The following is a 16,832-nucleotide window of genomic DNA, read 5'->3' as shown; positions in this document are numbered from 1 at the left end:
ACCCTACAGTCTACTTTTGTGGGGACAATGATTAGTGTAGTGTGTAGCAGTGTCAGCTGGGCTGTGCAGTTCACTATGATTGGTCTACTTTCCTTGGGACATACAGAGGGTCTACTCAGGGGACATAGACAGGGTTCTGGGCAAACACAGTAGCGGGCAGAACACAGCAGTCTTTACAGCATCTGGAACACAGCTTTCTAGTTTGAGACAGACTTGTACTTGTGATCATGTGATCATGCACTGCAGCGCTGCTCTAGATTACTTTATTCACGGACAGCTGATTAGAGTGCATGTTTCAGTCAAAGCAGTTTTGCCCCCTGAATACGCACACATCCAGTAATGTTTGTAAAGAATATATATATATATATATATATATATATATATATATATATATATATATATATATATATATATATATATATATACATACAAACTCTGTTTTAGACAGCTGGTACCTTCAGTGCCACACCATAAAAATAGTGTGTGATCTTTTGCTGTCTGCTCAGTGTCTGCGTAAATAATAGTATAGAGAATGAATAGTTGCAAATAGTGTGTCCACAGACAAGGATATGTAAAGTATCAGCTGTAGACTGAAATCCCTGACTGCTTCTTCCAAATATCATTCCTCCTATAGCACACAAATAGCACACTGCATAGGTGTTGAAAAAATCTGCCGAGGCACTCTCTGAAAGAAATTAAGCATATTGCAGCCGTCCAAAATGATGCCAGTTGTTATAGAAAGTACTTTTTAGGGGGGGAAAATTGATTTTATTCCCAGTCTTCTGCGGAGTTACATAATTACTGCAAGACAAAATCGTTTTTTAAGACATTGTAATTTGCCACACTTGCAGCAGCAAGGGGGTATTGGATATTAGTATTGGCTTGTCTAGCCTGCAAGGTAGACAAGGCCATACTGTATGAATCTGTTTTATGAATTAATGTCAACAGACCATGTGTATGATGTACAGTATAAACAAATGAACCTTAGCATTCCCTTTCTGGGTGTGTCGTGATAGTCCAACATTTTGCAAAAAGTAGACGATCTACACGCTCGCTTTTAGATAAGCTACTTTCGGTGAAGAGATATATGGTGTAGAGGGAAACAGGAGGGGGCCACGTATAGACCCCTGGGGGACCTCGGTCAATGAAGTGTGTAGGGTTTAAGTGGTTAACCGCTCTCTCTCTCTCTTTCTCTCACTGCTTTTCTCTCCAACAGATGCAGATATACATGTACAACTCGGACGACTTCGACAGCCTGAGTGCAGCTATGAGAGAGAAGAGGATCGTCGCAGCCATGGCTGTATTTTTTCAGGTGAGACGATTTGTGTGTGTGTGTGTGTGTGTGTGTGTGTGTGTGTGTGTGTGTGTGTGTGTGTGTGTGTGTGTGTGTGTGTGTGTGTGTGTGTGTGTGTGTGTGTGTGTGTGTGTGTGTGTGTGTGTGTGTGTGTGTGTGTGTATTTACATATATTATATAATATATTTACAGTATTTATGTTTTACTGTATGTGACAAATTCATTGTATGTGCAAACATTATAGCAGCATCTGAATCTGAAGAAAATAGTGCCCTGGCCTGCAGTATGTACTGTACTGTATGTGCATATCTCTTCTCTTCTCTCCTGTTAATTGCACTGCTGCTCTTCCTTGGTATTTCAGTATTAGTCTTAGGCTGCGCTAACAGTGGTGTTTTTTTTCAGTGGTTAGAGGTCTTTTAATGGTGTGTGGGCGCTGGGAGTGTGAAACTGTAGATCAAGCTAAAAGGCCAGCTACCAATAAAGTCCTCTCTGCCATCCTCTTGGCCCGTTGAGTTGAGTGGTGGGCGGGTTGGGGATCATTGTCAACTCTATCATACTCAATTGGCAGGATTAAAAGTTCATTTGAGGCCATCGATTGCCTAAGTGGGCATTTACTTGGACCATTACCTCTCGGTTAATATTCTTTTCTCTCATTTTTTTTTATTCTCTCCGTCTCTCCATCCTCTGTCTCTCTCTCTCTCTCTCCTCTATTTGACTCATATTCTCACACGCACATGCATACTGTGTGTGTGTATTTCAAGTAACACTTGAAAACACTTACAGTGGGCTTATGTCTTAAAAGCCTACAGAAGACACACTCACCCCCCCCCCCTCTCTCTCTCTCTCTCTCTCTCTCTCTCTCTCTCTCTCTCTCTCCTCTCTCTCTCTCTCTCTCTCTCTCTCTCTCTCTCTCTCTCTCTCTCTCTCTCTCTCTCTCTCTCCTCTCCATCCCTCTCGTCAATCACTCACCATCACCCTCTCATCACTTTTTGTCAGTACCCAGTATACTTTGGTCAGTACAGTATACTTGGAACTTGCCATTAAGTTACTAATAAGAGCTGGGAAAATGATATACTGTAATAACAATATCAAACATTATGTGTTGACAATGTGCTTCATTTGATTGTAAAAAGAAATAGGAAGATAATGCCCTGGACCCTGGCATTCCCCTTTAAAGTGTCACATTTGGGTCACCAAATGATCAACAATATAAACAATTATAACCACATGTCAGCTCAGGATGTATTCTGTGCCAAACCCCAAAAAAGCATTATGGAGCAATTTAATACAATATTGCAACATGCTCCACAGGTGAAGCTCTCTCTCACTCTGCTCTCTCTCTCTCTCTCTCTCTCACTCTCTCCTCTCTCTCTCTCTCTCTCTCTCTCTCTCTCTCTCTCCTCTCTCTTCTCTCTCTCTCTCTCTCTCTCTCTTCTCTCTCTCACCTTCTCTCTTAACACCATACTGCTCAGCCTCTCTTCTATTACCACTTCACTACCTCTCACTAGCTCTCTTGCCTCCTCTATCTCAGTTCTAAGACTTATAATAGCTTCAACACACACACACACACCACACACACACACACACACACACACACACACACACACACACACACACACACACACACACACACACACACACACACACACACACACACACACACACACACACACACACACACAGACTCTCTCTCATTTGAACGTGATGCTATTGCATGGTGGTAGGCAGCAGAGATTGATTTGAACTTGTGAACTCAATAAGTTGGTGCTTCCAGATGGATCTCCAGAGGTTTGGCTTATGTGTTTGTACCTATGCAAATCACTGTGTGTGTGTGTGTGTGTGTGTGTGTGTGTGTGTGTGTGTGTGTGTGTGTGTGTGTGTGTGAGTGTGAGTGTGAGTGTGAGTGTGAGTGTGAGTGTGAGTGTGTGTGTGTGTGTGTGTGTGTGGGTGGGTGCTCGCCTCAGAAGAGCATTTTACTTCACTCATCTCTAGGGGACTCGACTTTTTTTCATTTTGTCTGCTTTATGTTCCCGTAAAACACTTCAGTTTGCCTTTGGTAAGCTGCAGAAACCATACTCGGAATGTGTGTGTGTGTGTGTGTGTGTGTGTGTGTGTGTGTGTGTGTCTGTGTGTGTGTGTGTGTGTGTGTGTGTGTGTGTGTGTGTGTGTGTGTGTGTGTGTGTGTGTGTGTGTGTGTGTGTGTGTGTCTGTGTGTGTGTGTGTGTGTGTGTGTGTGTGTGTGTGTGTGTGTGTGTGTGCGTGTGTGTGTGTGTGTGCGTGTGCGTGTGCGTGTGTGTGTGTGCGTTCGTGCGTGTGCAGCTGCTGTACAAACAGGCACACAGACATGCAGATATTGTACACGGACATGAGCAGCCACACACACACACACACACACACACCAACGCATGCATGCACGCACACATGCATGCACGCACGTACATACAGAGAGTGTGTGTGCATGCGTGCGTGCATGGAGACACTGTCCCAGGGGTCTGTTTGTGTTGAGAAGATGTCCTGTTGAGCAAGAAGCTCCCCTCCGGGGACCATGAGCTTAAAGCTGTCCTCCCCATGCTGCCTGCACCTTCAGCAGTCGAGCAGCTACACACACACACACACACACACATGTACTGTACGTACACACGCACACGCGCATACTGTATGTGTATTCGCGTTCACGTACATACACATACGCACACGCGCACTCACACACACACACACACACACACACACACACACACACACACACACACACACACACACACACACACATACACACACCCCCACACACACACACACACACACACACACACACACACACACACACATCCTTAGACAAACACTTGCTCACACAATTTTTACTAATGGAGAGCCAATACATAACATTATGGAGCTTTGTGTGTGTGTGTGCGTGTGCGTGTGCGTGTGCGTGTGCGTGTGCGTGTGCGTGTGCGTGTGCGTACTGTATGTGCACTGTACGCACACACATGCTTAGTTGTGTGTGTCCAAGAGGAATATTTTAAATTCATCCTCTCTCTGTTACTCGGTGCATTTATATCTCTTTCTCTCTGCTTCCTTCAGCATATTTATGCAGCAATTGGATTGCTGTCGCTTCCTGGTGGCATGTATTAATTAAATCATCTTGGTCGCCATACAGGACAAATTGGCCCTATCAGCTTGGCTAAGCTTCGGAGCGCCATGGACTCCGGTGCTTTTTTATAACCCGGCGCCGCAGCACAGCACCGCCCCTGATTGAAATAGATGGTAGCGGTAAACAGCTATCATTACGCTTTTATTGGTTTATTTACAGCGCGGCACGCGGCTTCCATTTGCTTGGTGCTCGGCGAGGCGCGCCAAGATGCCTATAAGCTTCTGAACTGAAGTCGCCCCCTGGGTAGATGTACAGAGCCCTGACACAAATCAAGTCCAAGCTCCACTCCATTCAGTTTTATTAGTCGTCCTTTATCGGGAGTCCCGCTAACTGCTGCATCTCACTTCAATCACACGTTTTTTATTGCATTTCTAATTGATTCACCGTCAAGAAAATGACACAGTAGTAAAAGAAACCGATTATGCTATCTAAAATGTTAATTTCTATTGATTTAATTAGTCATTTTCTATTTTCATCAGTTGAATAATAATAATAATAATATATGTGGAGTACCTCAAAGAAGAAATGAATTCCCGTGCTCACTAGTAACCTTATTAATTTGTATTCCTTGCACCAAGGAAGAGAAAGGGCAATTTGGTGTGCGTGTTGCACTTATCTTGAGTCGTGAGCTCATATCAACAAGTTCTACGTACTTTTTGAAAACGACGTCTCATTTTGGATTGAGCGTCCCTTGCCAACTTCCCTGCAGTCACAACATTTGTCAAAGGAACCCTTTCATCCCCTCACCAAAGGCTTTTGACCATCGTCTGCCTGGAATCCCCAAGCTTTTCTTTGAATCCTTAGAGAGACAGGACTTCTGAGATTCGAGAAGAGATCACTTGACAAGGCATCCCTGTTGGCAACAATAACGTCACCGCAATTGAGGTCTTGTCAAAGTCTGACGGTATCTGTGTGCATTCCAGCCTTTTGTCATCTCTCTCTGTGACTTTACAAGTTTCCACACAGTTCACACTTCACACTAGTTTTTGCTCGTACCACATTTGAAAGCTGGCTCAAGACCTGTATTACAGTATGTGCCAACTCTGGCCCCCTTTTCTATCTTTTTACTTTACAGTATATTTCAGTGAAGCAGAAATATCTTAATGTTCATGGCTCCCTCCTCATGCCATCAATAGATCCAGCCAACAAAAAGAAGAACAAAACTTCATATGTAGGAAGTAGTCATTGGCAGTAGTTGTTGATGTTAGTTGGCTGTGCTAATACAGAAGGCTTCTTTTCAACTTGGCGCTATTTAGATCTTGAGCTCAGCTGAGGCCTGTTTGAACTAGAAACCTTTAGAAAACATCAGAATCGGCACTATACATTTAGGCCATTCATCAAATTATAGATAAGGGGACTCCAAAAATGCAGTACTCAGTGGGAGAAGGAGCCCACGTGATAGAGGATATGAGTTTGGGTACGGAGCAGTCTCTATACCACTTCATTCTGCTCCGAATCCATTACCCCCCAATGACGGTAATTAGGTGGTGTGTGCCAACACGACTGAACCAACCACCGAGCTGCTTCCAATTCAGCACAGCGCTCGCCACTTGAGGAGACATTAGCCCCAGCGGTTATACAGAAACAGAATTCATTACATTATAATTTGCCGTCAGTCTTTGGCTGTTCGCTCCGTATTCCAGAAGATACAGTAGCTCATGTTTAAATCGATGAGGCTCTTGCTCATCGGTGCTGTGCAGTGATGAAAGGCAGCGATCCCAGTGTGCTTTGTGTTGCCCCTCCCACGCCCACGTGACCGCTGCCCTACTTCTAACACTGCATCGCTCAGATTGAAGAATCGTCTGCCAGCGTTTGTTGGCCTAAAAAAAAAAAGGCTCCCTTTATGCTGATTTCAAATAGAAAATTGCTAATTTGTTATGTGAGGGCGACATGGGTGTGGTGTTAGGACCATGTCCATTTCTTTACCTCGTCAATGTTTCCATAGAGTGCGGTGAACTTGCGGGTCAGCCTGTTGGCTCGGCCTTCCTCACGTCTGTTCCTGTGAGCCAACAGGCCTCGAATCAGCTTTGTGACTTGTATGACAGGTCATACTTTGCCTCTTTCTCTCTCTACTCCACTCCTTCCTGTCTCTCTCCAATGTTCTCTAAGATAAAAAAAAGCATACTAAAAAGCACAAGCACCTTTTAAAGTGCTTCACGAGAGAAGTACTCCTGAGAAAGGAGAGTTAGTACCATGGCAACGTCTTTTGCCCATGAAGGTTTTCTCCGCTTCTAAACCAGCCCCATGCCAACGCACAAATCGCTCCCGCTGTAATTATGAAACTCTCTGAAATGGATTGTGTGCGTGCGCTGTAGGAGGGCCAGCGCTTCTTGGCCCCTCTATTATGTCCTCTGCACACTTGATTCATCAGCAGTTAACCCATTAAGACCGGGAACGCACCTGTGTGTCATTTTAGTATTTCTTTGGGCTATTAAAAAATAGCAGATATACAAGCTCATAGCGCGGCATCGAGTGCCACGCTATGAGCTTGTAGATCTGCTATTTTTGAAAAATCGTGAAAATTTGTGCAAATCGTTTAATATACGGTTGGAACAAAATAATTTGAGATGGGGTTCCGCGGCCAAATACATATGATTTTGGGGTCCTTGAGATGAAATTTTTTTTTCAAAAAACTGTTAGGATTTAGAAGACATTTGTGGAATCCCCAGAAGCAAAGATTTGAGTTACAAATGTTAGCTTTAAAAATACATATGATTTGCACACATTTTCATGTTTTTTCAAAAATATGAGCTCGTATATCTGCTATTTTTGAATAGCCCAAAGAAATCTTAAAAATCACACGTATGCGTTCCCGGTCTTAATGGATTAATGCTCCCAACCAGAGGAGAGGAGAGGAGAGCTCTTGCAAGATAGATAGATGACAGTGAAGAGGGGCCCAGAGAGACAACATGCAGCGCTGGATGGATGGCAGGAGGAGGAAGACATGGAGGAGGAGGAGGAGAGAGAAAGAGTAGGGGGGGGGGCGGAGGAGAAAGATGAGGACATGTCACACTGAACCGTTCTTTTTTTCCGCTTTGTTACCGCCAGTGCACTGCCCCAGGAGAGAGGAGACGAGAAGTGAGAGAGGGAGAGAGAGAGAGATAGAGAGATGGTGGAGAGAGAAAGACAGGAGAAGAGAATATAGGGAGAGAGCGAAGGAGGACAAGGGAGCAGGGAGAACGTATAGATGGAGAGAGGGAGAAGAGGATGGAAGGAGATGGAGAGAGTGAGAGTAGGACATTTTTCGATGTGTGGCCCTGTGGCAGGGATCTCCAGGGAAGAGCCTGTGGGCTTGGAGAGACAAACATTAATAATGAAACGATAATTCCCCTCTGTCCTCCTTTCCCTCCCTCCGTCTTTATCCGTCGCCGTCTGTCGTCGCTCTCTCTCTCTCTCTCTCTCTCTCTCTCTCTCTCTCTCTCTCTCTCTCTCTCTCTCTCTCTCTCTCTCTCTCGCACGCGCGTGCGTTTTCTCTACGTCACTGTTCTAATTTGTACTTGCATACAAAAGTTTGTGCACCAAAAATAGCAGATCTACAAGTTCACAGCGCATTGCACCGCAAGGCCCTGTGAGCTTGTAGATCGTCTATTTTTTGCAGCGGCACGTCGTGCGCTTTCCTCTCACTCACTCACTTCCAGTACGCAAACGAGCTCCACATCACAAGAGGCAGATGTGATTAAATCGACAGCAATAAGACGACGACAACAACAAACAAAAACAAAAACAAATTGAAGAGAAGATGGAAATAGTTTGAGCTCCCCCTCTGTTTTGCGACAGTACAGTATACCACACAGTAAAATCCTCAGTGTTCATTTACAGCCTGAAAGTATAAACATGGACCGAACACTGAGGATTATACTGTGCAGACTGTACCGAGTCTTCACACATTGCTATGCAGGGTGCACACGCTCAAATAAACACCCTGCAAGCCTCCCCACACGCTTCTCCCAAACTCCCCTTCATCTCTTTGGCTTATATTCCAGGTCCCCCTCTCTCTCTCTCTCTCTCTCTCTCTCTCTGACTCTCTTTCTTTCTCTGACTTGCTCTCGCTGTCGTTCTTTCTCTGACTCTCTTCTCTCTCTCTCTCTCTCTCTCTCTCTCTCTCTCTCTCTCTCTCTCTCTCTCTCTCTCTCTCTCTCTCTCTCTCTTGCATCTCACACACTCACACAGTGTGTGCACTGTATGTGTGTGTGGCAGAGATTGTGCGAGAGCTTGTTGACTGCCTCCATTTGTTCACCTAATTACACTACTCTCTCTTATCTCTCCCTCTCAGTCCCCCTCTCATCTCTCCTTTTCTGTCTCTCTCATCTCTCCCTTTCTGTTTCTCAACACTCCGTCTCTCTCATCTTTCCCTTTCTGTGTCTCATCTATCGCTTTCTGCATCTCATCTCATTGCATCTCTTATCTCCCTCTTTCTCTCTCATCTCTCCCTTTCTTTCGCTCTCTCTCTCTCCTCTCTCCTCTCTCGCCTTCTGTCACCTCTCTCTGTCCCTCTGTCTCCCTCTGTCTGTCATCCCCCCTTTCTCTTTTATCTGTCTCCTGCTCTCTCTCTCTCATCTATCTCACATCTCTCTCTTCCTCCCTCTGTCGTACACACACACACACACACACACACACACACACACACACACACACACACACACACACACACACACACACACACACACACACACACACACACACACACACACACACACACACACACACACACACACACACACACTCTCTCTCTCTCTCTCTCTCTCTCTCTCTCTCTCTCAACATCCAACTCTGTCTAAATAAGAAATGAAAACAAACAAAGAAGTAAATAAAAAAGAAGTGGGCGGTGTGGTCACAGTGGTCATCACAGTGATGGAAGTTCACTTAAAGAAAAGTAATATTGTGGACCAACCATTGTACACCCCTAACTTAAAAAAAACCATAAATGTGTTTTTCTTAAGTGCATAGTCCTATTTATAGGGCTATGCACATGTGTCATTTTTCACTAGCCAATCACAGTCCTGAATAGACTGTGATTGGCCAATCACGGTGCAGGGTTAGGGGGGTACACTGGTGGCCAATCACAGCGCAGGGTTGGGGGGATGCAATGGGTGGGGGGGTCCAAACCTCACATATAGGGGCGGTTTCACCGCCCAAAAATGGAATAGACTACTGTGCTTTCCTCACATGCACTTTCTTGCACCCCATTCACTTCATGCCACAGAAAATCGTGAGGTGTCAATCTGCATCATTACACACGTTTAATTTTGAGTTTGTATTTAGTTTTTTTCTCGATTCTTTATACCCATCTTCTGAAAGCATACCTAATGTTTTCAAAACTCTCAACAAAAAACTAAAAAGGTAATATAAAACCCGACAAATCTCTAGCAAAATCCAACTTTGCCTTCAAATCAATGTGATGTATTTTGTTGTCAAATAACGCAGAACGTAATATGAGTTTCTAATATTACTGATGTGCTGAATTGAAAACACTAGTATGAATGGAGAATCAGGAGAATTAAGCTTTTGCTTGTTCAGTCTTGCAATTACTCCTGTTAATAATATTACCCTCTGTTTTTATACTCAAATATAAAACAACACACACATATTATGCAGTAATAACAAGAATATTTATTTATTTTGCCCCCAAAACAATGTACTGGATGCGGATTCCGATCTAGACTTTCCATCTGCAGGCAGTTACAAACTCCTCAATCAGATTGAGAAATGGAGAGAGAGCATGGTGGAAGATAAACCGAGAATTTGGGGTGATCAATGAGCCAGTTGCAGACCAGAGCAGCCTGGTGGAAACTACATTTAAGGCTTGATATACTTCTTTGCGCCTGGTGTTGCGCACTGAAAATAAGAAATCTACAAGCTCACAGGTTGTAGATTGGTTATTTTTGGTGTACAACACCGGGCGCAATAAAGTGTACAGTAATACCAACCTTGTCGGTATTACTGTACCTTGTATGTCCATGTTTTATTATATATATTTTTTAAACAATTTAAAATAGTGATCTACAAGCTCGTAGATCGGCTATTTTCTCTACTTTTGTGTGTCTCTCTTGAATGACGAAAAATCATTAAAAGTTGAAATATGGAGATATAAGATTTCTGCCCGAGAGATACGAAATGTAAGCTTAGCCATTTGAATGGCAGCGTGTTCCATGTGAACACAAAGCGATTCTTTTCAAACATTCTCTATTTATGCAAAATAGAGTCTTGTATGAGAAAAGTGTTTTGGAAAAAGCATGGTTTATCATTTTAATCTGAGTGTAGAGCAGGAAATGTTCTTGTATTTGAGCAGAATTGGTTTAAGCAGTTGGTATGAGTTTCAGGTTGTGATCATTTTGCCTTAACCACTTGATCCCCAACTATTCTGTGGGGAACATTCGCCAAAAATAGCCAATTTCCAAGCTCTACAAGTGCTGTGTGCTTGTAGAGCCGAAATGCCAATATTAATATTAAAGCTGTTATTTGGTTAAGGTTAGTGCAGTTCGTTTGGTTAACGTTTGGGTGAGGGTTTGGTTTAGGGTTGAGATTAGTTGACTGTCAACTGCTGGTTTCAGTCCAGGCATTGAGTCCTGCGATCGATATCGATGTGTTGAATTTGGTAAACATTGAATTATGACAACCTGCAGACGTGTAAACATTTTGACTTGAAGGATGGCTGTTATTTATGTATTCTGTTTGCTTGTCCGCAGATGCTAAGAATGTTATTAAGATCAGCATGTAGAGCATGTTATTCGTTTTACGGCTAGGTTTGATGTTTTTCCTGCAGTTACTTTTAAGTGCAAAAATGTAATGTTTTTTCCTTGTTCACTCTATTTACTTAACCATGTATCCTGTCATCTGTTGTTTGTTCATGCTAGTTACTCAGATCTTAGAAGTCGCTCTGAATATAAGATCGCCTGCCAAATGCCTAAATTGTAATTTGGATGTTAATTTGAAATATATTATGTTAAAATCACAGCGACCGCTTCTTTGAATCAACATCAGAATGTGTTGCACATACTTGTTATTCAGACGGTGGTGTGTTTCTCATGGCATCTTAACCACTTAAACCTTCTCTCGTCTTAGTGAACCAGTGACAACTGTACTCTGACCACTTTTTTCTGTCTACACCAAATGTCTTTGCCAAATATAGCCGATATACAAGCGCAAAGCGACGTGTTTTGAGCTTGTAGATCGGCTATTTTTGGCAAATGTTCCCCCCCAGAATACGCATACTGGGGTTCAAGTGGTTAACCATCTTCTCTGCGTTCCTCAGGTGGGAGGGAAGGACAACCCGGCCGTTGACCCAATCATCCATGGCCTGAGGGGTGTGGTCCATCACGGTGAGTGACAGCACTGATAGCACATCACACTGATTTCACTGTGATGTGGACAGTCAAATCGTGGTTCCATTTTCTACACCGTTGCTTCTCAAACTTTTTCATGTGAAGGCCCCCCAAATTAATGTCTTTCGCCGCGGACCCCCATCTGAAAATATCTTGTGCCAGGATCCCCAATTCAAGATTTGAAATGTTTTATTTCTCTACATGATTTAGGCATCATGCCTCCGGTTCATGTCTGGCCAGAGGGCCTCATTCACTTCACATCATAGGCAATGTTCTCCCTGTCCAAGCAGCGTTGGAAGAAACGCCTCGAGTGGCGCATGAAGCCCTGACAGGCCTCAACAGTGACTAGGGCTGCAATCGATTTTCACGATTTTTGTATAATGACATTTTTCAATTTTGAATTGAAAAAAAAAAATATTTTAATCGAGAATCGTTTGTTTTGAAAAAATCGGAAAATAATCGGAATTGTGACCCCAAGAATCGGAATCGAATCAAATCGTGAGATAGCAGAAGATTCACACCCTAACAGTGACGTCGCCACAAGCCTCCTCCATGGCCTGGAGCAGTGGGACCCGGCTCTGTGGGTTCCGTTCATACTGTATACCTTCCACCTCCAAGCTCAAAAGAACTCCTCAATGGGATTCAGGAAAGGAGAATGGAAGGTACAGAACGGAAAAATGTGGGTGGTCCTGGAACCACTCACGCACTGGAGCAGCCCGGTGGTGCAAATTGCTCACCAGACCTGAATGTTTAGAGATTTGACTATTTGTGTGTTGTAGGTTGATGCTTTGAGATTTTACGTGAGAAGTGTGTGCAACAACTGAACATTGTGTGTAGTGTTTGGACAACAAGGTGTGTTGTAGATTGATGCTTTGAGATTTTATGTGAGAAGTGTGTGCAACAACTGAACATTGTGTGTAGTGTTTGGACAACAAGGTGATAATGTAAATGTAATGATAGTGATGAGTGTAAAGAAGGAAAGTCAGAGTCTAATGCAGATAAGGGAGTGTGAAGTAGTGCCAAATTGGGTCGAGCGATTAGTACATGAAGTTAAGGTTGTGAAAATTGTGCCGAATTTTTTCGCTTTTTGTGTGTTAACAATTGTGAAAAACTGTAACTAATTTCGCAGGGGGACCCCTAGCAGTTTGAGAACCACTGTCCTACACTCTCGGAGTAAGAAATGGATAAATTACTGAGTGGGGTTCAGTCAAGTTCATTTTGTGTTGAATACACAAAGGCCTGTTGCTCAGTTTTAGCATCGCAGCGTTGTATGCTTAGCTAATGTTTTGTTATTGCTCCCAGGAGAGGCAAATGACCATGGAGGACTGTGTCATTCCCAGTGAACCAGGAGTCAGTAGGCTAATGCTTCCCGGGCAGAGTATGCACAGCTACGATTTATCCCTCCAATCGAACATGAATGAACTTGAATGAGCTAATTAACCCTATAACCAAAATCCATAAATCTGAGTCTGATGTGATCAATATCCCACCCACTACTATAGTTCAACTGTTGCCCACTTTTTTGCATTGCTTTTGTGGTTTAGTTTCATAATATAATCTTTTTTTGCGTATAGGATGTACAGGCGGGGCGGCTGTAGCTGAGTGAGGCTGTTTGGGAATTGAAAGGTCACCAGTTTGACCCTTGGCTCGCCCAGGATTATGTATTGAAGTGTCCCTGAGAAAGACACTTAACCCCTAACAGTCTCCCCCACACACCCACTCACCCACCCCTGTGCACTCATCTGAGCCATCTTAAGAAGCCATATGTTGGGTGAATGCTGAAAAGTAATTTCCCCTCCCCCGGGGACCAGTAAATCCTCCCTTTACCTTTTTGTGTATGCCCTAAGCATACTTGGTAACAAGTTTACAGGAGAACAGCCGAGAGCTTCTATACTTAAAGGGATACTTCACTTTAGGGCCGGGGACACATTTAAAAAATATATTAAAAATAAATGAAAAAAGTTATGGAAAATTCATGGCCCCCTCACGCATTAGTAGGACACTCTAATGCGTGAGGGGGCCATGAATTCTCCATAACTTTTTTCATTTATTTTTAATATATTTTTTAAATGTGTCCCCGGCCCGAAAGTGAAGTATCCCTTTAAATGCATGAATTACACTTTAGCCAACTGCAAGGTGATACAAAACTATAAGCAGAGGCCCACAAGCCCAGCAGGCTTCTTAACAGATCTATGGAATTCGACAGTTATGGCCACAGTTATGAGAACAAATGTTCACATAAATTGGAATCCATAGCCAGTCCAGGTGACACAGGTTCAACCGTACCTTCTGGCAGACACAGCATAATAACAGCAGTGAAGCCTATGCTTAAACAGACTGTGTGAAATAATCAAATATTTCTGCAACAGAAACAAATAGAAGCAAACTGGTTTTATTTTTATTATCTTATCCCCTCACTAATTTGTTAACTACTGGTTATAATCCTAAAGCTCATACCTATCATGATCACCCCCCCCCCCCTTATGTGTTATGTTTTATTTACATATACATGTTTTATTTACATAATTATGTAAATAAAACATAAATATCCCACCACAGCAGCCCCGGCTCACCCACTCTAACAAACACCACTTTGTTTCCATAATTCATCAAACACAAAGACAATTCCAGTTCAATCAAGCACACGCTCCCATCTCTCCCACAGGGGAGGAGGTGCTTGCTTGGTTTATTCTCTCCCTCTCCACCGGTGAGAGTCTTAGGAGTCGTGGGAGAAGCGGCTTCTGCTTGGTTACATTTTTCACACCTCTTTTCTCTCCGCGCTCTCGTTTGCTGTTCTGTCCGGCGGAGACGTACCGCAAGTCTGACTCCTCTGTCTTTTGTAAGGCTCACACCTTGTTAAATTTGACATGAAAACCCCTCGCTGGAACAAATGCCCTCTGACTAAACTAGCCTGGCAAGCAGCTACCCCGCCCCCACACTTACCTCCCGCGAAATCAGCCCTGCAACAACTAAATCTGTTTTGCACTGGACTTGCGAGAGAGGATGGGGGTCAGGGTTATTATTGCTGCAGTAGGATGATTAGTAGTCTTGTGTTTCCATGAGATCTCTGCATATATACGATACGTTTGGTGACATCTAAATTCATTGTGGTTGCTGGAACAGCGGCGAGGACGCCCGGCGCTAATAACCTACGGCCACCGCAAACAAATGTCACTGTTCCAATATGAAGGACTGCATGCCCCAAAGCCCCAGTTGTATTAACGACATTGAATTTAGATGTCACCAGACATACCAGTATAGGCGGAGATCTCTGATAATCTGGCAAACACAAGACTAGACTAGACGCGTCGCAATTCTGGGAAATTGCAAAGTGTGGTTGCGCCGACGCCGGTCGCAGGTCGCCACCGCCGGGACTCGAGGAATACGCTTGGAGGAATACCGTCGGAGGCCGCGCGACTTGCCATTCAAATTTGGTGCTGATTGGATCCTGCATTCGTGATACATGGCGTTTTGATTTTAAGAAATAGGCCCCTCCCACTAAATAAATAGGCCCCTCCCACAAATGTAGCGGGCCAATGACATCGTCATGTAACTCCTGAGATCACCTGCTTTTCATTTTGAGAGGAGTGATCCCCCCAAAAATCATGTTTTTGCATCAAAGGGTTACGTTTTGCGCAGTTGTGGCGCCCCCTATGGATCAAAGTGGAAATGCTTTTGGGGATTTGTTGAGTAAACCACCCTCGACATGTGATTCAAATCTGGGATTGATTGGACGTTTTGTTCGTGATTTCTGGCATTTTTGGTAAAACGGGCCCCTCCCTCTAACTTTGGAAGCCAATTACGGACGAACGGTAAGGCCTATCAAAACGCCGTTTGGATCTGTTTATCGCATGTATCCAGAGATCATGTGTACCGATATTTGGACAAAATATGTAGGAGGACGAGCTAAAAGTCTGTTTTGAAGAAAATTCTAAATGGCGGAAAATCTATCTAGACGCAAATGGGCGTGGCCTATATGGGGAGTTGCGTCATGATTATACGACCTACGGTTCAAGAGTTATAGGCCAAAACGTAAAGTGGGCTGTTATAGCGCCACCATGTGGTCGACTGGTGTAGTTATTTTGTAAATAATTTTGCAATAAACTATTAACCTCCCCTCCAAGTCTTGTAACTGTAGCCCTTACGGTTTCCGAGAAAAAAATACTTGAATGGGAGTTTTTGCAATTCCCATTAAAGTGGATGGGGAAATTTAATGCACTAATAAATCAATATCAAAAAATCTATTCAGGCGCAAATGGGCGTGGCCTATATGGGGAGTTGCGTCATGACCCAAGGAATCCAGGGGTTTATTGGTTATTGGTTTTTCATTTTACGACCTACGGTTCAAAAGTTATAGGCCAAAAGGTAAAGTGGGCTGTTATAGCGCCACCATGAGGCCGACTGGTGTAATATTTGTTTAAATAATTTGGCAATAAACTATGAACCTTCCCTCAAAGTCTTGTAACTCTAGAAAAAAATACTTGAATTTGAGTTTTTTCATTTTCCCATTAAAGTGGATGGGGAAATTTAATGCACTAATAAATCAATATCAATTAAACTGTACAACGTATCTCTTAGCTAAGTACAAGCCTGGGATTCCCGATGAAGCCGGTCAATTTGACATATGGCACGAAATTGGGGGAAAAAAACTGGGAGGAGTAGCACGGCAAAATAAAGTTTATCTAGTGGAATAAAGTCGTGGTTGTGATGAACAAGTGACACACCGAGTGCCACGCTATGAGCTTGTAGATCTGCTATTTTGTGAAAATGTACGCAAATCTTTGAATATATTTACATTTTTCTACAAGATCTACAAGCTCATAATACGTTGTGCTGTGACATGTTAAAAGCTAGTAGATCGTCTATTTTCGGTACATGACACAATGCGCAGCCGAGTGTAAATATGGCTTGATACTGTGTCTTTGATGCAGCAAGTGCACATCCAGGCCTATGGTGGGCCTGCTGAGGAGAGGAGAGGAGAGGAGAGGAGAGGAGAGGAGAGGAGAGGAGAGGAGAGGAGAGGAGAGGAGAGGAGAGGAGAGGAAGGAGAGGAAGGAGAGGAGAGTGT

The 16,832-nt window shown here is 43.5% G+C and overlaps 1 protein-coding gene across 4 annotated transcripts in view; it reads left to right on the top strand.

Moving 5' to 3' along the window:
- LOC308083099 (receptor-type tyrosine-protein phosphatase gamma-like) overlaps nt 1-16,832 on the top strand; it is a 387,100-nt gene that overhangs the window by 268,981 nt on the left and 101,287 nt on the right. For all 4 annotated transcript variants that reach the window (XM_080425241.1, XM_080425240.1, XM_080425239.1 and 1 more), the window contains exons 5-6: nt 1,217-1,312; nt 11,695-11,761. In XM_080425241.1, coding sequence (XP_080281367.1) covers nt 1,217-1,312; nt 11,695-11,761 — 163 coding nt within the window. The remainder of the gene's footprint in view (nt 1-1,216; nt 1,313-11,694; nt 11,762-16,832) is intronic.

The sequence above is a fragment of the Gymnoscopelus braueri genome, assembly GCF_963280865.1.
Source record: "Gymnoscopelus braueri genome assembly, chromosome: 3".
Taxonomy (NCBI): Eukaryota; Metazoa; Chordata; class Actinopteri; order Myctophiformes; family Myctophidae; genus Gymnoscopelus; species Gymnoscopelus braueri.
This window is presented reverse-complemented; position numbering and strand designations above follow the sequence as displayed.